We start from the raw sequence: 23,743 nt of genomic DNA on the forward strand, positions 1-23,743 counted from the left end.
AAAGTTTAAATTCACATGGCGATAATTGATCGTTCGTTTAGTGACGGACGAACTTAGGCCGAACAGTTAAGATTAAAGAGACTTTAATACGACATTATTTTTCCGCTGTTTGACCCGAGTCGATAAACGGATTACGATGAGAATTAATTGTTTCCTTAATTACGTGTTTTCCGCGCGATTGTTTCTACCGACGTACACTTATCGTATACTTACAAATGAATTAATGCTTTTTGTGTAACTTATATTTAAATAGAATTATTCATGATCTCGATTATGAGTGAATTTCAATAAATCGTATAATTATTCCTTTTTTTGGATATTTTTCATTGAAATTTATTTGGCAATGTCCTAACAGCTGATCAGTCGACTTAACGATCGATCGATGCCAATTCTTCATCAGCATGCAAAAGAAATTCTATGCCTCGATATTAATTAGGCAATTAGGCAAAAGAATCAAGCGGTTATTCGATTTTTACGCATCGAGGGAGAAGGATCGCCGCTGGATGCTAGGTATGCTCTTATCGCAACTCCTAGTAACTATTAATCGACGTATATAGCGAAAAAAAAGCGAAACGATAACGTTGTAGATGCCGTAAGCGAGAAAGAGAGAGAGAGAGAGAGAGAGAGAGAGATACACACGGATCTAAATAAAGTAATGTATTTTATGACGGGTTTATACGGTATTATATTAATAGCGATATTTACTGTAACCGAATAAGAGCGGTATTAAGGAAGAGGAATCGCGATAGCTATACATTATAATAAGGATAACGATAACGTTAGGTATTATGCGACATGCATAATATCGAGAAAAAGGATAACGCGAGTGAGCAAACAAAATGAACAAGGATCGATCGGAGAGTCTTTGTTCAATAATCGATAGGATTTAATCTATTCTGCTGTAAACGTCACACAAAATTATTGTAAAATTTTATTTCTTTCCATTCCAATTATGAGATCGTTTCTCTTAAAAAATTGATGTTGTACCTTTAAAATTAATTACGAAAATTAATCATTATACAAATTGTTCAATTCGAGATCTACTAAAGTCATAAAAAAATTAATTTGATAAAAAATTATAAATTTTATCGCTAAATTTTATCTCTAATTTAATTTTAATTTAATCGCATATAATCTTATATTTTAAAATACGAAGCATTTCGTTTCGTCATATTAAAGGATAAATTAAATTTGCACATTAAATTGATTAATAACAATCGATGCTTTGGACCACGGAGATAAGGAAGGGGAGAGATTATATCTTCGAAAAGGAGGGGAGGGGAAGAGGATCTCGCGTGAATTCTTGATGCTTCCAATCTAATCGGACAATTCGCACTAAGGACTGCATAAAAACTCCAAGTGATAATAATAGCGATAGTATCGCGAAGACCTAAGCATTTCCAATTTTGCGATATTCGATGTTTAACGGGTGATCAAAAAAAAAAGAAAAAAAAAAAGGCGTAATGATTATAATAAACGAACCGAGGATGAAGAGAATAAGGATTAGGATTTAGAATTAAAGAGAATTGTTCCATTGATTCGATATCAATTTTGAAACAGTAACAAGTATCGATAAACTTGTCGAAAAAGTCGATGTTACGTGTGATTGATGAAGTTATTTAGTGAGTAATGATGCATGAGGAAATTTTTGATAATCGGAAAATAAGAATAAAGCGTTAATGACCAAGATTGATTCTCAAAAATAGGTTTTACTCCTTAGGCCTCGCACGAAGCAAAAACGAACGAGGGGAGATCGATTTGATTTAATCGGGACGGAAGCGAACGGCTTATCAAATATGTCTGACCGTATCACGATTTTACTACTGCAATTAGCTTCGCGACATCATAGCTCAACGAAAGGGGAATATAAAAAATATGCTTCTGTATATTGTGCAAGAGATCGTCGCGCAGACTAAAAGGAGCATTTTGCATTGTTAATTCTATAGTTTGTAAAGTCAGTGACATACGGTATTTTCAACTTGTTGATAAAACCGTCAGAGATTAATCATCGAACGAGATTCAAAGTATCTGTAAACTTACGGAGAGCTTAACCCTTAATAATCTGGAGATATCTAGATTAATTATAATAATAAATAAATTGAAATAATTAATTTAATGAACGTTGCAAGTCACGCGACAAGATCGGATTAATATGGGTTAAACGAAATTCCCGTGGGCGCCATCCCGGGAAATCTTTACACACAACTAGTATATTTTATATATATACACACATATACAAATATTGTATATTTTATTTGTATATATATATTGTATATATATATAATTAAAGAACCGATAAACAACGATACGTCTCCGGACGTGTTGAGTCACTTGGTGGAACATCTCGCGATAAGATAGAGGAGGATATTACGGAAGAGTCTCGCCTTCTCTAAAGATCCTTTCAGTCAATTTTTTTTTTTTTTTTTATCCACGATTTTTGGATTCCAAAATCGCACCCTGAATTCAGCTCTGAGCAGATTGATGTCCGTCGATGATTTCCCGTAAAATTCATCGAAGGGCGTCGACATTACATGACGTTCAACGATGAGGATAAGAAAGAGTTTCTCTCCAGATACATTTTTTTTTTAATCTCTCGAGGAATAGATTTTCAGGATCTCCCGGAGAGAGCCTCGAATCTTTTTTCCTCGTTACACCTTCGAGGATTTTAATTTACCTGTGCAATCGTGAAAACAAACTTTCCCATTACGTATAGCAATGTATAGGAAAAACGAGTAATTGAAATTGAGATTGTGATGACAGAGAAGGAGAGAAGGAAGGAAAGAAAGAAAGATATTATCGTATTGTATCTTCGACAGAACTTTGTATACACACGTACATATTGGTGTTATTATCCTTCTTATTATTGCTATTATTATTGTCACACTATTACGTATTATATTATTAGTAAACGACATTATGCAATCGTATGAATATTATTATTGCATCATTGCGTATATCTTATTATCCTGCGAGATAATTGGGGCGTGCGACGAACGCGATAATTGATTAACGAGCGTCGATTATTCGCGGGATATTGTGTCGCGCGCAGCTGATACTATAATTCATTTATCTCTCTCATCGGGATATATATTAATGATTTCATTATTTCCGTAGAGGTGTATACGTAGGATCGCGCGCAAGGATTATAAACGTGTATTTACAGTTTATTAATATTTCTCTCGACGGAAATCGCACGTTATCGCGCGATAGACGCATTTATTCGCATACCTCTTAAGGAGATTAATCGGGATACCGACGTTAACTATAAACGCGCAGAAAGCTTCCACATGCGGACTATATACATGTAAACAAATATACGTATAAACTGAATGTTGCATCGTGAGAGCAGGACGAAAGAAAGGGATCCTTTTTACGATTACGCGTCAGCCGCAGATTTCGAATTCGGGAATCCTTCCCTTCCACTTATTCGAAATTTCTTTTGCGAAATCTTTTCCATAATCTTTTCATTTCAACTCCCTCTTCTTTAATCCCACATTCACGATGTAGCATACGAGGGGAACAGAACAATGGACCACACTTGATATTCGAGGGGAAAGAGGAACACACACGTACACATATTATCTTGCACACACATACATTACATCTCGTATGTAGGAAGCGGGAAGGAAATAGTCACGCACACGGGAACACGCACACACACACAAAGGGCAAATACATACACGGAAAAACGGTAATTAGACGTATTACCATTATTCGAAACACGTGCGCGCCACCACATTGTTGATATAAATTGCGATCCACATAATATGATTATTACTATTTACGATATAATTATTATCTTGCATTGTCTAGTCATACGTTATTATTGTATAACTAACACGATATTAATTATTAATTAATCTGTACTACCTAGTCGCATTATGTGTTGCATAAAGAAAAAAAAAATTACGAAAATTCAGAAGGCAAATGAGACCGAGCGAGCAAGAAAACGAGAGAGAGAGAGAAAGAATGAATGAGTGATAGAGAACAAAAGAGAGATTATAGTGATGACAAACTTAGGCGAATTGATACGGAGATGATTATTTACTATGGCAACAACGGCAAGTAGTACAATATGTTGTATCCCATGAGAGAATGCGAGGTGAAATGAAAGAGAGAGAGAGAAAAGGAAACGTGATAGAGATGCGTGAGAGAGAGAGAGAGAGAGAGAGAGAAAGGGCGAGTATGGAGATTTCCTCCGCAGACGTAGAGAGGAGAGATTGCCCGAGTAATATCGATAACGATCGAATCATAGCGTCGTTCGGATTAGGAAATTATCGAGCCTTCGCTGCGATTCTCGCGGATCCGCGATTCTTGTCGATCGGGAGCGCGAGAATCGCGCTAGGAGAACAGGGCGATCGGAATAAGTCCGTGTCGTTCGATGCTTTAAACTGAGAAGACTGATGACATAATCCTGGTCGACGAGTAAAATGCGCGCGCGTTTTAGGCTTAATCGACGATTTAGACGAATTTTTCCGTGCGCCGTTCGTCGAATCCGTCAATCATTACGGCCGCGTCAATCACGAAGCATCGTGATTAAAATATAATTGATAAGAGAAGTATCGGGTTCTTTAGGAACGAAAGGATTAGCAATGAGTGCGAGCTAAAGTGTCAAGTTCAGAAGTCGGCGCAGAATTGAATAAATCGCGAATGGTACGAATTGAAAGGGACATTGTCATCGTAGTTGAATAGTCATCATGTGGCAAGATAAGTAATTAAATCGAGAGAAGACTCGTAAGTCGCGTAAGATGACACAATTTTCTCTTGTAATTCGTATTTAGAAAGTTTTCTTTATACACTGTCATTGCGATGACACGTAATGATGATCCATGGCTTCGGCGAAACGCGCACGACAATCCGCGAGATAGATCGCTATGTCTCGATCGATCGTACGTCTGCGGCGAGGCAGTTAGTTAAGAGAAGGCGCAAGGCGACGATAATGATAAGGCTAACGATGGCAATTATGTTGAGAGGAAGGAAGAGGAAGAGAGAAAGCGAGGGGGGGAAAAAAAATAATTACTGTCACGAGACACGCACGCGCGCGTCGCGACTCTTCGTGACGCGCCTGTGCGTACAGGTAGAAAAAAAAAAGAGAAAAAATTGAAGAACAAAACGAGTATTAAATATATGCGGGGGCCGTGGAGAGGAGGGAACCTTCCTTTTATCCGAAAGAAAGAAAGAGAAAAAAATCCCGACGGACATCCTCCTTTCCGCGACGTCCGTCGGGCATCGCACCTCGAGAAAAAAAAGGGAGAAAAAAAAGAGATAAATTTAAGGCAAAAGTAAAAAAAAAAATGCGATATAAAGATATATAAATATATATGTGAAAAATATGATTATATATACATATACATTATATATACATTATACACGTATACGCGGTTCGCTCTCGGTTTTTACCCGAACGCAAAATCCCCGTATCCCGCAAGGAACACATCCCCTTTACGTGCGTCGCCTCTCCCTTCTGTGCAATCGAAACCCTCTCCTGCCCCTCCCCCTTCCCCCCTTTCCCTCCCTCCCACCCGAGGAGAGCTCGCGGGCCCTCCCTATATTGCAATATTTGTACTTTTCCATGTTGAAACCTCGATATATAATAAATTATATTAACAAACATTGATCGCCTGTCATCTCTCGCACGAACGTTACCTATTCTTCGACACATTGGTATTTTCTCTTTTCTATTTGCTTTATATTATGACAGGAAACGGAAAGGTCGGAATAATATGCTAATAACAAGAGAGAGAATTCATACTGTCTGCAAGTTTCTTTTATTTAATAATTATTTATTAATAATTTAATAATTATTTTATAACGTATGTCTTTCTGTTAGAATGACGATAAATATCGTCAAGTTTCTAATCGCCTATAATATTTCTTAGAAAATGTTTCCGTGATATATTATGGTGGCAGCGATTTTCTGTAATCTTTGATTAAAATTATTTCGTCCAAATTAAATATTCATATTTATGAGAAAATCTCAGTCAAAAAATCAAAACGAAGAATAACTTCATTATTGATTATTGAACAATCATAAACATGAAGAGCACGAGCATCACGCGTTTGTCATCTCTGCGCGATAATATTAAGAAAGAACAGCCTGATTTATATTTACAGAATTTATAAGAATATCTTTTTGTTTAAACAAAGATATTATTTTTTCTTTTTTGGAGCGAATTCTAAACCTCTTATATAATTCTTTTTAATTTGATATTTCTCTGCAAGTAACAAATTACATATTTTATTCGCGAAACTATAAGATATTAGAGATTAAAACCGAAGTGACTCACCTGTAAGTAATTTGTATACATATAAAATTTGATTTCCCTGAACAAGAACACTAGGCGTCTTTTTGCCGGGATCATCGGTGATTGTCGCGCTCGCCCCAATGTTCTGGCATTCTTTACTGAATTCCTTCAAATTGATTCCGAATGTTTCCAGGTTGTTAACCAACGTCACCTGCGATTTATACGATCAGAAAAGAATAATTTCCATATCTCAAATTGTTGCTTTTACCTTTTTCCCGCCTGATCGCACTGTCACCCTCATGTCAATCGGTTCCAGTTTTCCTGTGTGCAACAAAGTATTCCCCGCTAGAGTGACCTCGTGCATGTGCGTCATACGTCCGATAAACTTATTTATTCCGTCCTCCATCGTCACTGTCTCCTGATGAGCCTTGGTTCGCATGATGCCTGCTAGTTGGGGATTCAGTTTTAACGTTCTAGAAATCCAAAGAAGCCACATCAGTATAAGAAGTTAGATCAAGCTTATACAAGTGAAGCATCATCGTCTTACTTTCCATTCTGCAGATCCTCCGCTTTCGCGTATTCGGTAAAACATTTTCTGATGTCAGCTCGTTTCATCACATCGCCCTTTCTGCAATCAATGCATTGATTTCATGCATTCGGTGTAAAGTGAACGTTTATGTATACAAATATACGACAGTTTAATAATTTCAGCGACTTGTTATTACACAGAAAATCATCTTTTTAGCAATTACACTGCATCGCAAATGTAAGATGGTATTACTCGGCAAGCGGCATGCCTATCGTACTTACTCGTAACCAAATTTCGACAGAATTGGTAGAACGTCAGCGGTCACTCTGTAACATTCTGACACGACGGCGCTATTCAAAACCACTGGTTCAGCCACAACCGGTTCTTCGTTAACGATCAATTGCTTCACAAGCGGATGATCGAACTGAAGAGTGAAAGAATGGAACCTATTACAATTTCATGCTATTCTAATCAAACACATTAATCAAAAGACTATTTCTAAAAGTATAGAGTTTTTCAACATGTGATAAAATTATTTAAAAATATTGACTTAAAATAATTTTTAAATAACTTTCCAATTATAAAAAAAGCTAAAATAAAAATATTACCTTGATCGACAATAAAGACTCAACACCTTTCGTGATGGATGTATTGATTATTCCTTTAGTTTTCATTTCCGCCAGAAAAACCGATAATTTTTTGTATCGAGACTTCTTCACATCGACATTTTTACCTGGTGGACAAGCAACCAGTAAATGATTTTTAAAGAAATTGGACGACAGCATCGGCAGATCGCTAGACTTTATCGTCGTTTTGCACGCTTTCAGAAAACAATATTCCAGTAATTGATCCATCTCTTGGACTGGATCTACTACTTCTGATTCGAGTGTGTGTGAACTTTGTTCATTTTCCATTTCTACATTTTCTGTTTCTTCCAAATATTCCTAAATATAATAAAAGCAATTATTTTGTTTTCATCTCTTTGCGTCAAGAAACTCGCCGACATATTTACCTTAGAAATAGTTTCGTCTTCGGTGACATCGTTTGAATCTTCGCCGATATCAAGCTGTTCCAATTTAATGGGTAGTACTTTGGCTTGATCCATGATTGTCTGTTGATTATTCGATTCAGTATTTTCTGACATGCTCATAAGATTATCGTTTGGTGATCCCAAATCAGGCTTTAGAGGTGGCTTGCCTAATTGACAAAGCATATCGCCAATGACATGAAAAACTTCTACGCATTTCCCATGTCCAGCAGCCATATACATATCTTCACTGGAAAGCGCTGTGATACCTACAGCAACTGCAGCCTACACAAAGAACATTCTCCTTCTCTTATCAATATTTTAATATTCGATTAAATATTCGATTGGCAAGAAAATAAAAATCCAAACCTTGTTTTCTTCAGTGTTAATGGATACTAGAGAACCTTTTGGCAATTTACCAAAAGTATACAATGTTACTGGCTCCTTGAGAACCAATCCAGGCAACATGAGATCTGCACCACTTACTAATTTGGCTAAAACTCCCGAATGCATAGTGAAAGTATTTATCAAACATGGATGGTGCCATAATGTATAAATCGTGGGAAATAACACATTATATGAATCTAATTGAAAAAACATGGGGGTTTTTGCAACACAGTATATTCTGCCTATCTGCCCACTATGTGTTACTACTTTCATAAGGCTGATGGATTCCTTTTTAGGCAACAGCGATTGTATACCTTCCAGCAAGCTCGGATATGCTGCCAATACCTCCTCGCATAATTTTTTTCTAGAAATAACAAATATGACAATAATTATATCTTATTTATTTTATATTTGAATATACTGTAGTTTAATATATTTAAATATTAAATATATATAGTTAAATATTAAATATGTACTATGTAAACAAATCAAACTTAAGATATTACAGTTAATTTAACAGTTAATCTTATTTTTCGTTATTTGTATAAAATATTTAAAATTCTATACAATTTAAAATTCTATTAAAAAAAAAAAAATAAATATTTTTTGGTTTGCAGGATCTGATAGATATACAGGATGTACTATAAAAACTTAAACACATTGGAACATATTAAAAACTATGGAACCGAAAAATTCCACAAACCTTTCAGTTCCTTTCAACTGATAATTGGACTTGATTTTGAACGGCTTGATAAACATTTTAGCGCAATTGCCGGTCGACGAATGTACAGTACTATATCAATGTGGACGTTCCTATCGTGTAAAGCGAAGTCAAATGGCTTTTCAATTTTCAACTCATGGCACAGTCCTTACCTATATCAAAAATCAAAACTCTAAATTAGACTCCACCAGGATGCGTTCGAAAACGTAAGATAAAGTAGAGTTTAATTGACCAATCAGAATAAAAGATTTCCTGCCCTGATTGGTCAGTTGGAAGCTTCTCTATCCCACGGGTAGGATTTTTTAACGCACCCTCATTGCTGTCATGTATTTTCTAGTCTATGGATAGAGATCGCTTGGCGATGATTTTCTCTAGACTCCCCTCTACGCCTGTGTCAGTGTGTCTCCATGCGTCGTGTCATCTTACGGCACGTGCGAACAAACGATGAGATGTGTGCGGCGGGGTCAATATAACCTCAAAGCACATCATTATGTATAATCGAGCCGCGACAGGCGGCTCGCGAGCGTTTTGAGGTCGTGACTAGATCACGCGCAAGTTAAGTCGCCTCGCCTCGCTTCGTTCAATTAAATAAAAATAAAAACATGGCGATCGCCAATATCTTACTGCGGTTGGACGTTGGGACGAAGTTCACCGGAGTCAGAGTGAGTAGGACTTTTTTATTACCATTTCTTCTTTTACATCTCTAAATATCATTCGACAATGACGTTTTATTTTTTTGACAAGTTCTCCCTTTGTTCATGACCTCTTGCTCGTTTCTCTTTATTTATTCCCATCACGCACACACTGTATATGTATCGCCAGAACGTTATTATATTATGCGCGTTTTATATAATACTTCGGGGGAGTTTCATAACTTTGTCATTGTTATTTTTAGTTTTATATATGCAATGCATGGAAGTGTTACACACTTCTGAAATATTCATTAGAGATCTCGTTTTTTTTCCTATTTGCAAACCCATCAATTTTTTTTTGCTTATTATAGACAAATATGGACAAATAACAATGTAGGAAAATATTTGTTGCTTAATTCTTTTTTTACATAAATATTATAAAGTTCCAACACTGTGTGTATTTCTTCTATGATGAAAAACTAATCTTTTTATCGTATCTTTAAATTAAAGATATTTTTATATCTTTCAGTTCAAGAGATAAATATAAATAAAGTAAATGTACATAATATCATCTTGCCACTTAGGTATGTTGTAAAAGAGATTCTAAGTAATTCCCTGCATAAATCAACTAGACATTGGTTTAAGAGATGTAATAAATTAAAGTTTGACAATGTTAAAGCTTTTCTTTAGGTATTATGAACTGATATTAGAAACAGTAAAGTTTGTATTTGCTATATTAATAATTTATTTGTTGTCTTCTAATTAGAAAAAATTTTTGTTTACTTTATTTGAAGGATAGCTACATGGTATCATAAATATTTTGTGAACAATTGGTTTCACACCTATTTTTCTTCCAAGCATAAAAGTTGTAAACAAACAAGTAAGTTTGTTTACAAACTTTTTTGGTAAAAAATAATAGATTATTATGACGATTATTATACAAACTTTACTGTCAAACTTCAATTTCTTATATCTCTTAAATCAATGCTGTTTCATATTTGATTTTTACAGGAATTTAATAAGAGCAACTTTCCTTATATTAATGTATTTAATATAAGTGGCAATAAAATCAATGAAGTGTGATTTATTATGCATATTTATCATAAATAATTTGGTTTTATAAATATAATTATAAAATTTTCTGTATCTTTTGTGTATTATATTCAAAAAACTTTGTATAAATAATATTAATTAAATAATATTAAGAATAACATACATTTATTTTTTTCTGTTTGCACAGCATTTAAGTACAAAGCCAAAATTTGGTCTAATTTTTGACATTGACGGTGTGATAGTACGTGGAAAACAAGTATTGCCACCAGTAAAAGAGTGTTTCAAGCGGCTTCAAGGAGAAAATGGGAAATTTCGCATCCCTACATTGTTTGTCACTAACAGCGGAAATTCTCTGCGCAGTCAGAAAGCAGCAGATCTGTCAAAATGGATAGATTTTGAAGTCGCGGAATCTCAAGTTGTGTTGGCACATTCACCATTGCAAATGTTCAATTATCTTCACAATAAACAAGTTCTCTTATCGGGTCAAGGTCCAATATCGGATATAGCCCGAGAATTGGGTTTCGAGAAGACAACAACTATGGAGGAATTAGTAAAGAATTTTCCAAGCTTAGATTATATAAATATGAAGAAGAGAAATCCAATTTGTGGTCCAGTTGATCCAAATTTTCCACGAATTGAGGGGATCGTGCTTCTGAGTGAACCGATAAATTGGGAAACGTCGTTGCAATTAATGGTAGACCTCCTAATTACCAATGGGATGCCCACAGGATTGCCTACTACTATTCCTTATCCGCACATTCCAGTGTTGGCATGCAACATGGATTTGTTATGGGCATCGGAGGCGCCAATTCCCCGATACGGTCATGGTGCTTTCTTATTGTGCCTCGAAAGTTTATACAAGAAGGTCACAGGCAAAGACATGACATATACTGCTCTAGTCGGAAAACCTAGTGAGATTACATATTATCATGCCAATCAAATGCTCGTAAATCACGCCAAAAGCATTGGCATCGAAAACATCGATACGATTTATGCTATTGGGTATGTGTTTAAGATAAAAATATAATTTATGAATATATTTAACTTATAACATGTCGTGAAAAAGTAATTTGCATTTGGTTTCTTACAGTGACAATGTCAATACCGACATCTTTGGCGCGAATTTATACGACAAATATTTATCCCGTTATGAATCTGGAGAAGGTACTAAGTCCCGCAGTCTGGAAAAACTTCTTGGCAAGAACATGAAGAGTCCCAACGCAAAGGCCTGCATTAGTATTTTAGTCGAGACCGGCGTGTATCAGCCAGACTCCAAATTCAGAACTGATCATAGCCCTAGAGATTTCTTGCCGGTCGACGATGGCCTGTGTAAGCCGGCGTTTATCGTGAAGGATGTTGGACATGCTGTCAATCTTGCGTTTGAAGAAGAAAAGTTTAAATAATTTAGCATACACAAAGTAGTTAGATATCACTAGCCTTTACATCTTTAGAAGACAAGGAGGAAAAAAAAGAAGGAATGCATAAAATGACGTGAGTATTATAATAAATAATTCTTTAGAAAGTACTAGCTTACATCACTAGACAATGTTCCAAAGCAGAGTAACAGAAAATAGCAGGAGAGGCTATAATATGTTATGAAAGCATAATATATTTAATTTGCTCTTTTTTCGATATTTTTTAATTCTTTTAAACTGACTCTTTAATGAAAAAACGATCCTCAAAACTAATCTATTTAGCAAATTATATTAATCAGACTATATCAATTGATGAAAAGAATTGGGATAAAGATTAAAGACATGCGTGTAATAAATTATCAATCAGAATATCAAGATTTTGGAAAAGAATACTTTTGCAAGATTCAGATTAATATATATATATATATATATATATATATATATATATATATATATATATATTGTAGGTAGAATAATTAAAAAAATATATATAAATTGCCATATATTATTGTGTATTGTGTATATATATTGAGAGACAACAAACATGTATAAAGAGAATTTTTATTATAACTTTCAGTATGTTCACTCAAGTAAAATTTTGTTCAAGTATGATGCACATGCTTTGAACATAACTTTATAATTGTTTAACACTAAGATTTTATTAGACGACGTAACGCGCTGCACGTTAATCACTTCTAAATACACGTTAGACAATTATATATCGTAGCTACATCGTAGGTGAACTAAGCTGAATGTATTTTATGTGCAAAGTGCAAAATTGTCTTGTATTAAAATGCGCCTTGCTTAGTCGAAAGCAATGTAAAATATACAAAGTGATATGCACAACGTTCCCTTAATGGATATAAGCATAATATTGATTTGATTGCTCCTAAAATTTGCAACTGCTGCATTATATATATATATATATATATATATATATATATATATATATATATATATACATATGTCTAGTCTCTTGAAATGCAGCTCGTTAACCGAATGCAATCCGCTTAAAGATTTGCTTTAATGTTGTTACGAATAGGCCAAGGCTCAAATAATCATCTGGGTTGCAAAAATAAATCAACGAAGATGAATAAATTTCGAAACAATTGACGAGAATTCATTCTACGTGAACATACGATTTTAATTTTTGGAGTCGGGAAAACACTGGCTAAAAATTCCAATAAATTTTCTAAAAAGTTCTTTAAAAAATTTTAAGATTGGCTCTCCCAATTTTGAGATTAGGAATCTAATTCCATGGAATATATTCTTGTCAATCGTTTTTTTAATTTATTCATTTTTTTCTCTTTAAGATATCTTAAAATTTACAGATAATTTTTAATATTCTTCGGCATTTTCGCTGAAAATCGTCTGTAAATTGAGATTCTTTTTCTTGAGATACTATTTGTGCGCATTGAAACTTTTTATGTTTAAGCAATTGCATGAAAATTATCGACACACCAATCTAAAGCGCACATTATATTATATTTTGTATTTGTCGTTTGTACAGAGCGATTTTGGCATAGCGATAAAATCAAAGATTTAATCATACCAATTAATGCATCAATGTTCATCAAAATAAAGACTGACCAATTATGTAAATAAAACTTAAATTCAAATCGAACAAATTGGCTTATCATTTATTCGCAATGATTGTATCGTGCAATGATCGAAGTTGCAACACGATCACATGCCAATAAAAGCTCTGCCTCCGCTGCCAACACTTAGCTAGCAGCAAAAAGATATATCATATTAAAGTACATGCTATTGTATATATCATAAAAGTAGTTATATAAAAAAAATGTGTTTCATCGAAGGCAATACTAATACACTGTGTCTCCTATAATATAATCCTTCCTATAATATATCAAATGTAGAATTTTTTTGATGTAGCGTCTATAAATTTTATGGAGCAAATTAGAATTTATTTTAATAAATGGCACGTTTATTTATTTCTCGTCCTCATTCCTTTATTAAAGGCACACTCTCTTTTTATCTCTCTCTCTCTCTCTCTCGATTTTATGTCAACTATTATTTTATCTATATATCATTTTATATATATATATATATATATATATATATATATATATATATATATATATAGCACAGATCACATATTCGACTTAGCGACTCAAGGACAGCGGATCTGATAATGGCATGTGATTATTTATGCTGCAAGAGAACACAAACAGCTGAGTCTCATGACCTTTGAGCTGAGCCATTAAATGTTCGATTAAATAATTCGATTGCAATCAATCTAGCAACAAGCCTGTGCGACATAAGTAAGCTCGTTCTCCAACTTGATATCAGTCATCGATCCAAAATTCGATCGAACACGAGGGTTGATTCAATCTATTAACATCCAAAATCATTTCCAAGAAATTTTTCTGTCCGGAACTTTGTGTTTTTGAAACATAGTAATAACCGGAAAATATCAGATTAAATAATTTACAAAGTAAGGCTTATTAATTAATAAATGTTACATGAGATGTTTTTTTAGTGAATCTTCTAGGAATATTGATCACTTTCTTAGGGATTTAAAAAATGATAATTATAATTTTATCAATTTATATATATATATATATATATATATATATATATATATATATAATTTCTTGACAATAATATTAAATATAAAAAAAACATGAAATAAATACTATACATTAAGGTTTTTTTTCCATTTAATAATTTTGTACATTTAAAATTACAAACAGATACCGTTAATATGTGACCTACATTTTATTAAATGATTTCTGCACTCGGGCAGGTTTTTTAATATTTCAGATCGGGTCACTGTACTGTGAAACTATCATAATAACAGATCTGACACAACCGGCAAAACCGGCTGATCCTGAAAATATGTCGATCTAATTAATAATATTACTTTCTAAATTGCGTGAGCACAACTTTTTAAATAATATTGAAATAATTTATTCTATAATCTTTCTTATAAAAACTTTTTATTTTTATTATATTATTTATATTATATGTAGAAATAAAATTTTTAATATATATATATATATATATATATATATATATTAATTATTATATATTATTTTATTATCTACATCTTATTCATTCTGTATTAACTAATATAATAAAAATAACAATGAAATATGAATTTGATATAGCTGCACTATTATATAATTGACAAGAAAGTCTACGATTTGCAAGCCAAAAGGATACTATTTCACGATATATGTGCGCAGAAAAATTAAATAACCCTGCATTTTTATTGTAAGCCTTTTAGCGAACTTTTTCTTAATGCAATTTACTGCATACGATATTTTAACATAATATAACTCTATGCTTTGTCCATATAGTACATTTCCAACAATTCGCATGCACGTACCGACAATTCCAGCAAACTATGCCGGATTAGCAATTTGACGACAAGGTCAATTACGTTAGCCTGAACATATATTAATGAATCCGTAAATTAGGCGACGGGGCCTATACGTAATAAGAGACGTGGATTGCAAGATTAGAATTCGAAGCCAGTCTTGCTTTGCATTTAACGTCGCATATTATTGTAGAACGGACCTTGAGAATAAATTCTCCTTGAAAATAAATTCTTCTTTAATATTTTCTTATTTTCTATAAATAATTTATATTGATCATTGATTTTTAAATAAAGGCTAAAAAGGTTAATATTATGTTAGAGAATAATAATCAATTTTTTTTTCCTTCTGTATCCTTTGTGCGAAACAGATGACTGACAATAAGATACGTGAAAGTTTTCTCACACGATTTCACTCTGTCATATCCAAAATGAAAAGAGAGAGACTTTCACGCTTGATTTTTTTACTCGAATTGACGAAGTATGTGGGAATATTTATTGTGCTAGGAACAGTAAACAATATACATCGGGTATATATACCGGCTTTAGTTAAACGTCAATATATATATTATATTTTTACATATATACGTTATATGCATGTATATACACGATATATTCATGCAAATCTTTGAGAGACTTGCCTTGTGATATTTAATTCTCCTAAATTTAAGCTGCGCAGTATTGTGCAAGTATCGAAGAATTGTTTTAGCAGTTTTTTTTTCTTTAGCAACGACTTGCGACAGACAGAAGAGAGACGCCGCTCTTATAATACTAATAATACATTGTGCGTATCATTAGGCCTGTGTTCGCGAGAGTGTAGTATAATTCGTGCGGAAAAAAACAATGTATTTTCCGCGCGAATTATCGGAAACAAGATCGTTCCTTTGGATAGAAATTAAATTTGTTTGTACGAATCCTTTTTCTTCGCTTATAAAATTATTGATTTTAAATGCATTTTTACATTTTACATTTTATATGACTTGTACCTTATAATTTAGTAACATAATTAATTCCTTATCTCTCGCACTGTCATTTACAAACTCTTACCATTTCAAGATGTCTTTGACACATATAAATTATGTTTCTATGCAACTTCTAGAAATTCATGATATTAAGAATTGAACGGCAATCTCTCATAAATTGTTTCTAATAATATCTAGATGTGACGTATCAGAAAATGATAGGCTGCAACTATCACACCTGTTAGTCAGCATGGCCGCTTAAAAGAATTTTACCTTCACAAAGCACGCGCGATATTAATTTTCTTTATTGCGATTTAAGCACCAATAATCCATACTCTCACCATATATTTATTGCAAAATGTGGCTATTCGATTTTTATTTTAATAGGATAGATTTTCATAAATAAATCTTAGAATCAAATGGCCACATTCGAGCCGTCGAATGAAACAGAAACACAGTAATATTATGCGAAAAAATTGTCCGGTCTTAGTATCAATGTCGATAATAAATAGTCTTATTCGTAATAAAAGAGTAATCAAAGATTATTACATTCACTATGACATACTACATTCTGTTTGAATATTAAAATAATTTAAGATTATTACCCTCGTTTTTTATTTAAAATAATTAAATAATTAATCCAACTCTTATCAACATTGACATTAGACCGGATTATTTTATCTCGTTTAAGTCGCGCCATCATTCCGTCCAACGGCTCCTTCAGCATTAGAATGCATTTTTAATTCTAACATCCGTCTAATTTCGTGTCTTGCGAGGTCCTACGGGCGTAACACTCCATCGCCCTCTGCAACCTCTCGAGATATTCTTGTAGAGCGTCCTGGTCCAACTCCCTCGCCCCGTCCGATCGCCCGAGAGATCGTTTTTGCACGAGGGCGGAGAGCATTAGAGTCACGACTGGTAACGTCATGCTCAACAAGAAAGTCGGCGTCATGATGTTCTTCAGACCGTGCTTCGTAAAGCCGCGATACAATTCCGACCAGATGCCATCGTCCTTCTCCTCTTCACGCTTACCTAATTTGCCGTAGAGATACGGTCGTATCTTCCCGGTCGTGGCAATGTAATTGTAATAATGAGGATCGTAGGACTGCGCATACAGCTGCGAATAGTAGATATCCTTGTGAGACGGCGGATGATCGGTGTCGGGGAACCAGGCGCTCGCATCCTCGTAAGGAATCGGTGGATTACTGATGATAGGCGGACCTCGATGAAGACCCGGTGGCTTCGTGTAAATCACCTCGATCGGAGCCTTGTGCTTGAAGGGAACTAGAAGATAGATATCCAGAAGATATCACCAATAGATTATTTATTAGTAGAAGAAGATTTATACAATTTATTGTGATGTATTAAATATATTCTGTATCCGCGCCTATTTTTGCAATGCAAATGTACATTTAATGCTATTCAACTGTTGAGTACAAGAAAAATATGCGTCATAGGTGATCTTTGAAAGGAAGAATTGTCAATTTGTTATCGTAAAATTATTCATTGTATGAGTCTTCTGTTATTCTTAAGAATTTATCTTTTTTTAGATGCTGGAATATATGATATATGCGATAGCTCGTAAATGATTATAAGAGGGAAAGACAGTCATATATCTAGATAATAGTTAGTTATATATTCAGTACAATTCATAAATTCGCAAACGTAGATCGAGTTAAAAAAGATGTTTCTGATGGAAAGTTTATTCATGATATAATTTTCGCATAAAGTTAAACATATGTCCAGATGTCATACGATATAATATACATCCGCATAGCATTATAGCTATAAAAGTCATATTACTTCCATCAAATCGATATTCATGAATTTCACAGCTCAAACTATTTATTAAAACTATTTATTAACACTATTATCTGTTATGCAAACCAAATAATTGAATATTTCTCTATAAGAATTTTAAAATTATTTCTCCTATAAAAGCTATTTTTTATATTTATAATTAAATATAAAAAATATTTTATAGTTAAAGTAATTAAAATCCTACATTGTGTAAATAATTTAAATGAAAACTTTTCTGTTCTAAGATATAATAATTTCAAGACACGACCTTATCATTCGCAGAATTTTGATGAATTGAAATACTTAGTTAATTGATGATCTCAGTTCAATGTTTTTTCTTATTGTTAATAAAATATCGATTATTAAAAGAGACAAGTAATGTTAAACACAAAACAAGTTTGAACAGCGATATTTTTATGCGAGTGAAGAACTGTGTTATTTTTCAGACAAAAGCACGAGTTAAACTCTTTGTCAAGAAGATGAATTTTTTTTATCTTGAATCAACTCGCAAAAAATTGTTATTCTGTCTCGCATTCAAGGTTGTCTTCGCTCAAAAGCACTATCATATATTTTCTTTTTTAGACTTACCTGCGATCGCTCCTTTATACAATCCTGGTGCCAGTCTAGGTTGCGCAAAAGGGAACGGCTGCCCGCGAATTCTCCTCATCCTCTCTCGCCACATCGTTGGCGTTATCATATCGTTCCTGGTGTGAAAACCGGGCATAAACGGTACTGGCTGTATCATTCCCTGTCCCATAATGACTCCCGCAGGTGCTCTGATTACCGGCTGAATTGGAGGCGGTTGTCCCACGTAGTCGTAAACCTGTCCGGTGGGCGGTAACAGTTGGCCCTGCGACACAAGCTGGTTTTGCGGCACCAGCTGGTTTTGCGGCACCAACTGGTTTTGCGGCACCAGCTGGTTTTGCGATACCATCTGATTTTGCGGTATCAGCTGATCCTGCGACGTCAGCTGTCCCTGATTTACTTGCGACGTCAGTTGCTGATTTACCTGAGGACCCATCAATGACTGTTGTTGTGCGACTTGGGAGTTCAATGAGCGTTGAGCATCGAGCGTTGGTTCGATCGCTTTTTTATTCTGACTGATGATTACGTTCGAGGATCGGGATTGAGCGTTCGGGGAGTGTTGGCTGCGGAGATAGTGCTCGAGAGACAAGCGGGACTCTTCGGGTGTTTTGGAGTTCAGGAACGTGTTCAACGCGATCTCTGCTGAATTTTGATCAGAAGAAATCTGTAATTGCCGAGCAGAAGGCACACCCGTGTCGTTCGATCGATAGGCCTGGACCGAAAAGGAAGTTTGTTTTTGCGATTTCTCTGTGAGAAGATTATCCGGTTCAGTCACTTGTAGACGCTTGTCTATTTCAGACTCTACGATCGGATACAGCTTCTGGGAAGACGATGATATTTCGGAGTTCGAGAGATCGAATGAGGCGTCATTCTTCCTGGCAGACTTTTCAGAAAGATTGCTCTCTTCGGCAATGTACTCGGTGTATTCCGTGAACGGGTTTCCCTCGTAGTTGAGCTGGCCATTCGCCAGATTAATCGCAAGGATGAGAATCGCGAGTCTGATCATGATTCTGAACAAGAAACATAATTTTATTTAAGTTTAAGATAAATTTAATTAAAAAAAATAAGCTTAAAAATAAATTTAATTTAAAAATAGTAAAAAATATATATATAAAGTAATAAGTTTATATAAAACAATAGTTTCTTATTTACTGCAGACATAAGAATTATCTCTAATTAGGTTCTATCTCAGCAAGTTTTCGTTCTATGATGGATGTAATTTCTCGTAACGAATTTTAATGACTACAGCCTCGGTAAGAGCTCATAGTCGAACTCCCGCTATTCCAGCGGAACGAATGCGTGGGATTTTTAGCGTGTTGTAACGGAGAGAAGAGAAGAAAAATGTTCACAGGAGGTTGCAGGCTCCGCGCACGTAATCGCGATTGTCTAGATATTCGTGCTCTCTTACGTGAACTCTTCTTTGCTCTTGTTCATTGCAATAGAACGAATGTGAGCGGAATAATGGCTTCTTTATCATTTTTTGCAGTATCTCATTCAGCGATTGGATTTAACAGCTGCGACCTCATAATCAAATAAATAGGAGCGAAATATAAATGTAGCGACAATGCTCATTAAAATTTGTTACACGTTCGCGCTCGCAGTGACAGCGTAATACTTTCGTCAGTCAAGGTAAAGCCAATAAACATTTTAAGAGCAGAAAAGATTTTTATAATTTGCAAATATTTAATTATTCTGATTTATACATTATCATATTTTCAGCTAAAAAATTTGCAAGATTTCTCTATGAGACTTCTATTGGCATAATTTTAAAAACCTATTGACATATTAATTAGAAAATTAAAATATATTTGACACAGAATTTATAAAGAGATATTGTCAAAAAGATAGTCATGGAATTGATGTTTTATATCTATTGGACTACATTTCTTAAAAGAATCGAATTATTGGGTCAGAAAGATAGGAAGGTTCATCGCATTGAAAGTATTTGTATGTTAAAGCGTGACCCCGAAATGCAAGGGAAAAGCCTCGTTCCGGGAGAGAGTGACGAGCGTGCTAACCACGTGCGTGCTGGCTAACACCTCAAGAAGAAAGAGAGAGAGAGAGAGAGAAAGAGACATTATTTAAAGTTACTAGACAATTTGCTGGAAAGTGCGTACGTACGTAGCATGATGCGCTGCATCATGCTAGAGAGCGTGATGCTGCACTTCACGCGATAAATATTTTTTATTCTTTAATAGAGTAAGCAAAAGATTTCTTTTCTAATTCGACAATTTTCTCTTCGTTCGATTTCTCTGAATCTCACAAACAATTAACCATTATTATTGGCACGGATTATACACAATTACATTTTTTTTAATCTATCTTTTATTTATTCTACGACGATTTAATGATATAATTCTTTTAAGAATTAATTCACATACTGGCTGTAATAAAGTTCAATAACGACAGGATAATCAAATTTGATAAATAAAAATTTCAATTATTTATATCCAGTGTTTTGAATTATGTAGGCGAAGCGACAATTAAAAGTTGGCTCACACGACACATTCACAATTATTCATTAATTGAGTAAAGCCATTATACGTGTGAAATTTTCTGTCAACTCGTTCAGTTCTAGTTACTAATTCTAAACTCGGTTAATAATCACTTCAATGATGGAAAAATAAAAAAAAAGAAAAATAAAAAATAGTCCGTAATTTTTAAAAAGACTGATTATTCAAATGTCGAGTGAATTATGTTTTCTTTGATCGTATTGCAAAAATTTAACATTATATCTACTTTATACATGTTCATTGATTTTGCCGCGCATTGATATTTCAATTTGACATTTACATTTGATACAAATAACGTGAGAGAAAAATAACTTTTTATGCGCGCAAATATTCATTCGGAAATTAATTTCTCATGCAAATTGTTTTTAAATTTTATGCACGATTCCTGTTCAATCAGTTGTTTCACGGCTTTCTAAAACCGTTAATTCCATTGAGAATTCAGTATTCGACGAATATTCACTGCACCCAGCCATTTGAATTATTACGACTGACCTCAAATTCGGTCGCATCTCTAAATCACAACTGCATGTTTATTATTCATCCTACTTTTAAATCTACGTCGATGACAACTAACAATTTTGCTTAATAATAAATCATAGCAATAGTCACAGGAACATATTTAATATTTCGTTTATGTTATGTGTATATATATATATATATATATATATATATATTTTAGATATTTTTAGTATATCATATATATACATATATATTATATGATATATTAAATATATATTAATATATAATTATATATTATATGATTTATTTATATGATATTAAAAATATCTAAAATATTATTAAATCTTTTTCTTTAATCTGTTTATCTTCATATATGATTTATTATCTCATTATTTAAATTTATCCACGAGAAAACTCCATGAGAAAAATATTATTAACAGAGAAAAAAGTAACAAGCTGATCAAATTTTCTATTATAGCTCAATAGTAATTATGACTGTAAAACGATTGCATGTTTATTATTTATTCTACTTTTAAATCTACTTCGCTATTATGATAACTAACAATTTTGCTTAATAATAAATCACAGTAATAGTTTTCCAAAGAGATTGAACTATTCCGACTATAAAAGATTAATATTGTTTAATGATCTGAAAAGAATCTTTTCATCTTAAGAAAATTTTTACATATATTACAATTTCAATATATTGTTCAGCGTGCATACAATATGTATATTAGTCGCATAGAGAGTGCGTTTATGATCACTTTTTATTGCATTGTATGTTGCTAAATTAGAAATTAATTTTTATTATAATTTTTTATTTATTTCTAGAAAGTGACAGAAAATTTCACAATTTCATGATCAGATTTATAATATTAGATAATACTAGAAAAGATATTTATTTAGCACATATTTTTTACACTGTATTCAGCAGTATAATGTTACCTTAATGCCACTAGTTCAAACGCAAAATACTTTCCGAAATTATTCAAATATTCTGAATTATAATTACAAAAGATTAATCCGAATATTTCTTTAATAAAATTCCAATTCACGAACTTTACACGTGAAATGTTTGCACAACGGACTTTAAACTCTGATTACACTTTAATGACCATTTTAATTAGGCTAGATGGACGATATCCAGCATCAATTATTACATCGAATATCAAAGGCCATAAATGCGTAATAAATTAGATGCAAGCGAGTATCCGATTTATTTTGACGTTTCTGAATTAATATTTGACATTTATTCGAGGCAATAAATCGCCTCGCGAACATATTACTCACGGTAGCAATTTCGGATCGACGATGCGATTAACCGATCACGCGATCGATCAGCTCGTCGATCGTTGAACTTGATCTCGCCGATCTACCGGTATTTCTCTAAGTTTAGATTTCTTGATCGCGACCGCGCGCGCGAGGAGACGACAAGTTCCATCGGTCGGTGCAGCACCAGGAACACTGAAATGTCGAGACGAAGCTACTGGGAAAGGCATTCACTTCGCTTCGGGAGTGAACTCCCTACCTTGACACCTTCGGCCGGTTTACCTCGTCAATTACCTGGTCACATTCGCTTGAACGAAGAAACCGGCGACTTCCCGGCCGGTTTTGTTACGGACCTGTTATATATATTGCACTGGAACGAAGGAACCGGCGACAAGTCATCGATTTAGCTGAAAGAATTCGGTTCTGTCAAATCTGTCGAAGGACGACCGGTTGGCCGGGATTTCCGGAAAAAGATTACGAAAAGTGAACAGGAATCCGCGCGTGGGAGATGAATCTTTAGATCTTATAGATATATATGCAAATGATGTGCGAAGGCGAAGACTATATTCATATTTTTTCTTTTTTATAATAAGAGTTCCTTTTCTTTCTCTTTTTTCAGAAAAAAATAGATAAATAGAAAATAAGAAAATAAAAAAATATTGTTTGTAAAAGTTGAATATTATTAATTTAATATTTCAATAACAATATTAATTATATATATATATATATATATATATATATATATATATATAATTATAATAGAAATTTAATTCACCAGAGATAACTAATCTTAATATTGTATAAAT

General features: G+C 33.7%; 3 protein-coding genes across 3 annotated transcripts; 1 reads left to right on the top strand and 2 right to left on the bottom strand.

The window, feature by feature from the left end:
• Positions 1 to 5,751: 5,751 nt before the first annotated feature.
• On the bottom strand, positions 5,752 to 9,075 carry LOC126857821 (eukaryotic translation initiation factor 2D). The gene is made up of 9 exons (XM_050607607.1): positions 8,892 to 9,075; positions 8,171 to 8,552; positions 7,787 to 8,086; positions 7,383 to 7,718; positions 7,056 to 7,198; positions 6,793 to 6,873; positions 6,514 to 6,718; positions 6,288 to 6,456; positions 5,752 to 6,215 (listed from the first exon to the last, which is right to left on the bottom strand). The coding sequence occupies exons 1-9, from the start codon at positions 8,945 to 8,947 to the stop codon at positions 6,151 to 6,153; spliced, it is 1,737 nt and encodes a 578-aa protein (XP_050463564.1). The 5' UTR covers positions 8,948 to 9,075; the 3' UTR covers positions 5,752 to 6,150.
• A 189-nt stretch (positions 9,076 to 9,264) lies between these two features.
• Positions 9,265 to 12,450, top strand: LOC126857848 (haloacid dehalogenase-like hydrolase domain-containing 5). Its single transcript, XM_050607671.1, has 3 exons — positions 9,265 to 9,571; positions 10,782 to 11,596; positions 11,685 to 12,450. The coding sequence occupies exons 1-3, from the start codon at positions 9,512 to 9,514 to the stop codon at positions 11,995 to 11,997; spliced, it is 1,188 nt and encodes a 395-aa protein (XP_050463628.1). The 5' UTR covers positions 9,265 to 9,511; the 3' UTR covers positions 11,998 to 12,450.
• Positions 12,451 to 15,893: 3,443 nt separating this feature from the next.
• LOC126857830 (uncharacterized) lies at positions 15,894 to 23,168 on the bottom strand. The gene is made up of 3 exons (XM_050607631.1): positions 22,959 to 23,168; positions 18,700 to 19,706; positions 15,894 to 17,595 (listed from the first exon to the last, which is right to left on the bottom strand). Exons 2-3 carry the CDS (start codon positions 19,700 to 19,702, stop codon positions 17,057 to 17,059), a joined length of 1,542 nt encoding a protein of 513 aa, XP_050463588.1. The 5' UTR covers positions 19,703 to 19,706; positions 22,959 to 23,168; the 3' UTR covers positions 15,894 to 17,056.
• Between the last annotated feature and the right edge of the window lie 575 nt (positions 23,169 to 23,743).

This window comes from Cataglyphis hispanica, chromosome 23 (assembly GCF_021464435.1).
Source record: "Cataglyphis hispanica isolate Lineage 1 chromosome 23, ULB_Chis1_1.0, whole genome shotgun sequence".
Lineage (NCBI taxonomy): Eukaryota > Metazoa > Arthropoda > Insecta > Hymenoptera > Formicidae > Cataglyphis > Cataglyphis hispanica.

Excerpts from the sequence above, each read along its gene's own strand:
- LOC126857821 (XM_050607607.1), bottom strand. The coding sequence starts at position 8,947 with ATGTTTATCAAGCCGTTCAAAATCAAGTCCAATTATCAGTTGAAAGGA. Across the intron at positions 7,199-7,382 it reads AGTCTTTATTGTCGATCAAG|TTCGATCATCCGCTTGTGAA; the intron begins GTAATATTTTTA and ends TTCACTCTTCAG. Across the intron at positions 6,457-6,513 it reads TGCGATCAGGCGGGAAAAAG|GTGACGTTGGTTAACAACCT; the intron begins GTAAAAGCAACA and ends TATAAATCGCAG.
- LOC126857848 (XM_050607671.1), top strand. The coding sequence starts at position 9,512 with ATGGCGATCGCCAATATCTTACTGCGGTTGGACGTTGGGACGAAGTTC. Across the intron at positions 9,572-10,781 it reads CGAAGTTCACCGGAGTCAGA|CATTTAAGTACAAAGCCAAA; the intron begins GTGAGTAGGACT and ends CTGTTTGCACAG. Across the intron at positions 11,597-11,684 it reads GATACGATTTATGCTATTGG|TGACAATGTCAATACCGACA; the intron begins GTATGTGTTTAA and ends GGTTTCTTACAG.
- LOC126857830 (XM_050607631.1), bottom strand. The coding sequence starts at position 19,702 with ATGATCAGACTCGCGATTCTCATCCTTGCGATTAATCTGGCGAATGGC. Across the intron at positions 17,596-18,699 it reads GTATAAAGGAGCGATCGCAG|TTCCCTTCAAGCACAAGGCT; the intron begins GTAAGTCTAAAA and ends TCTATCTTCTAG.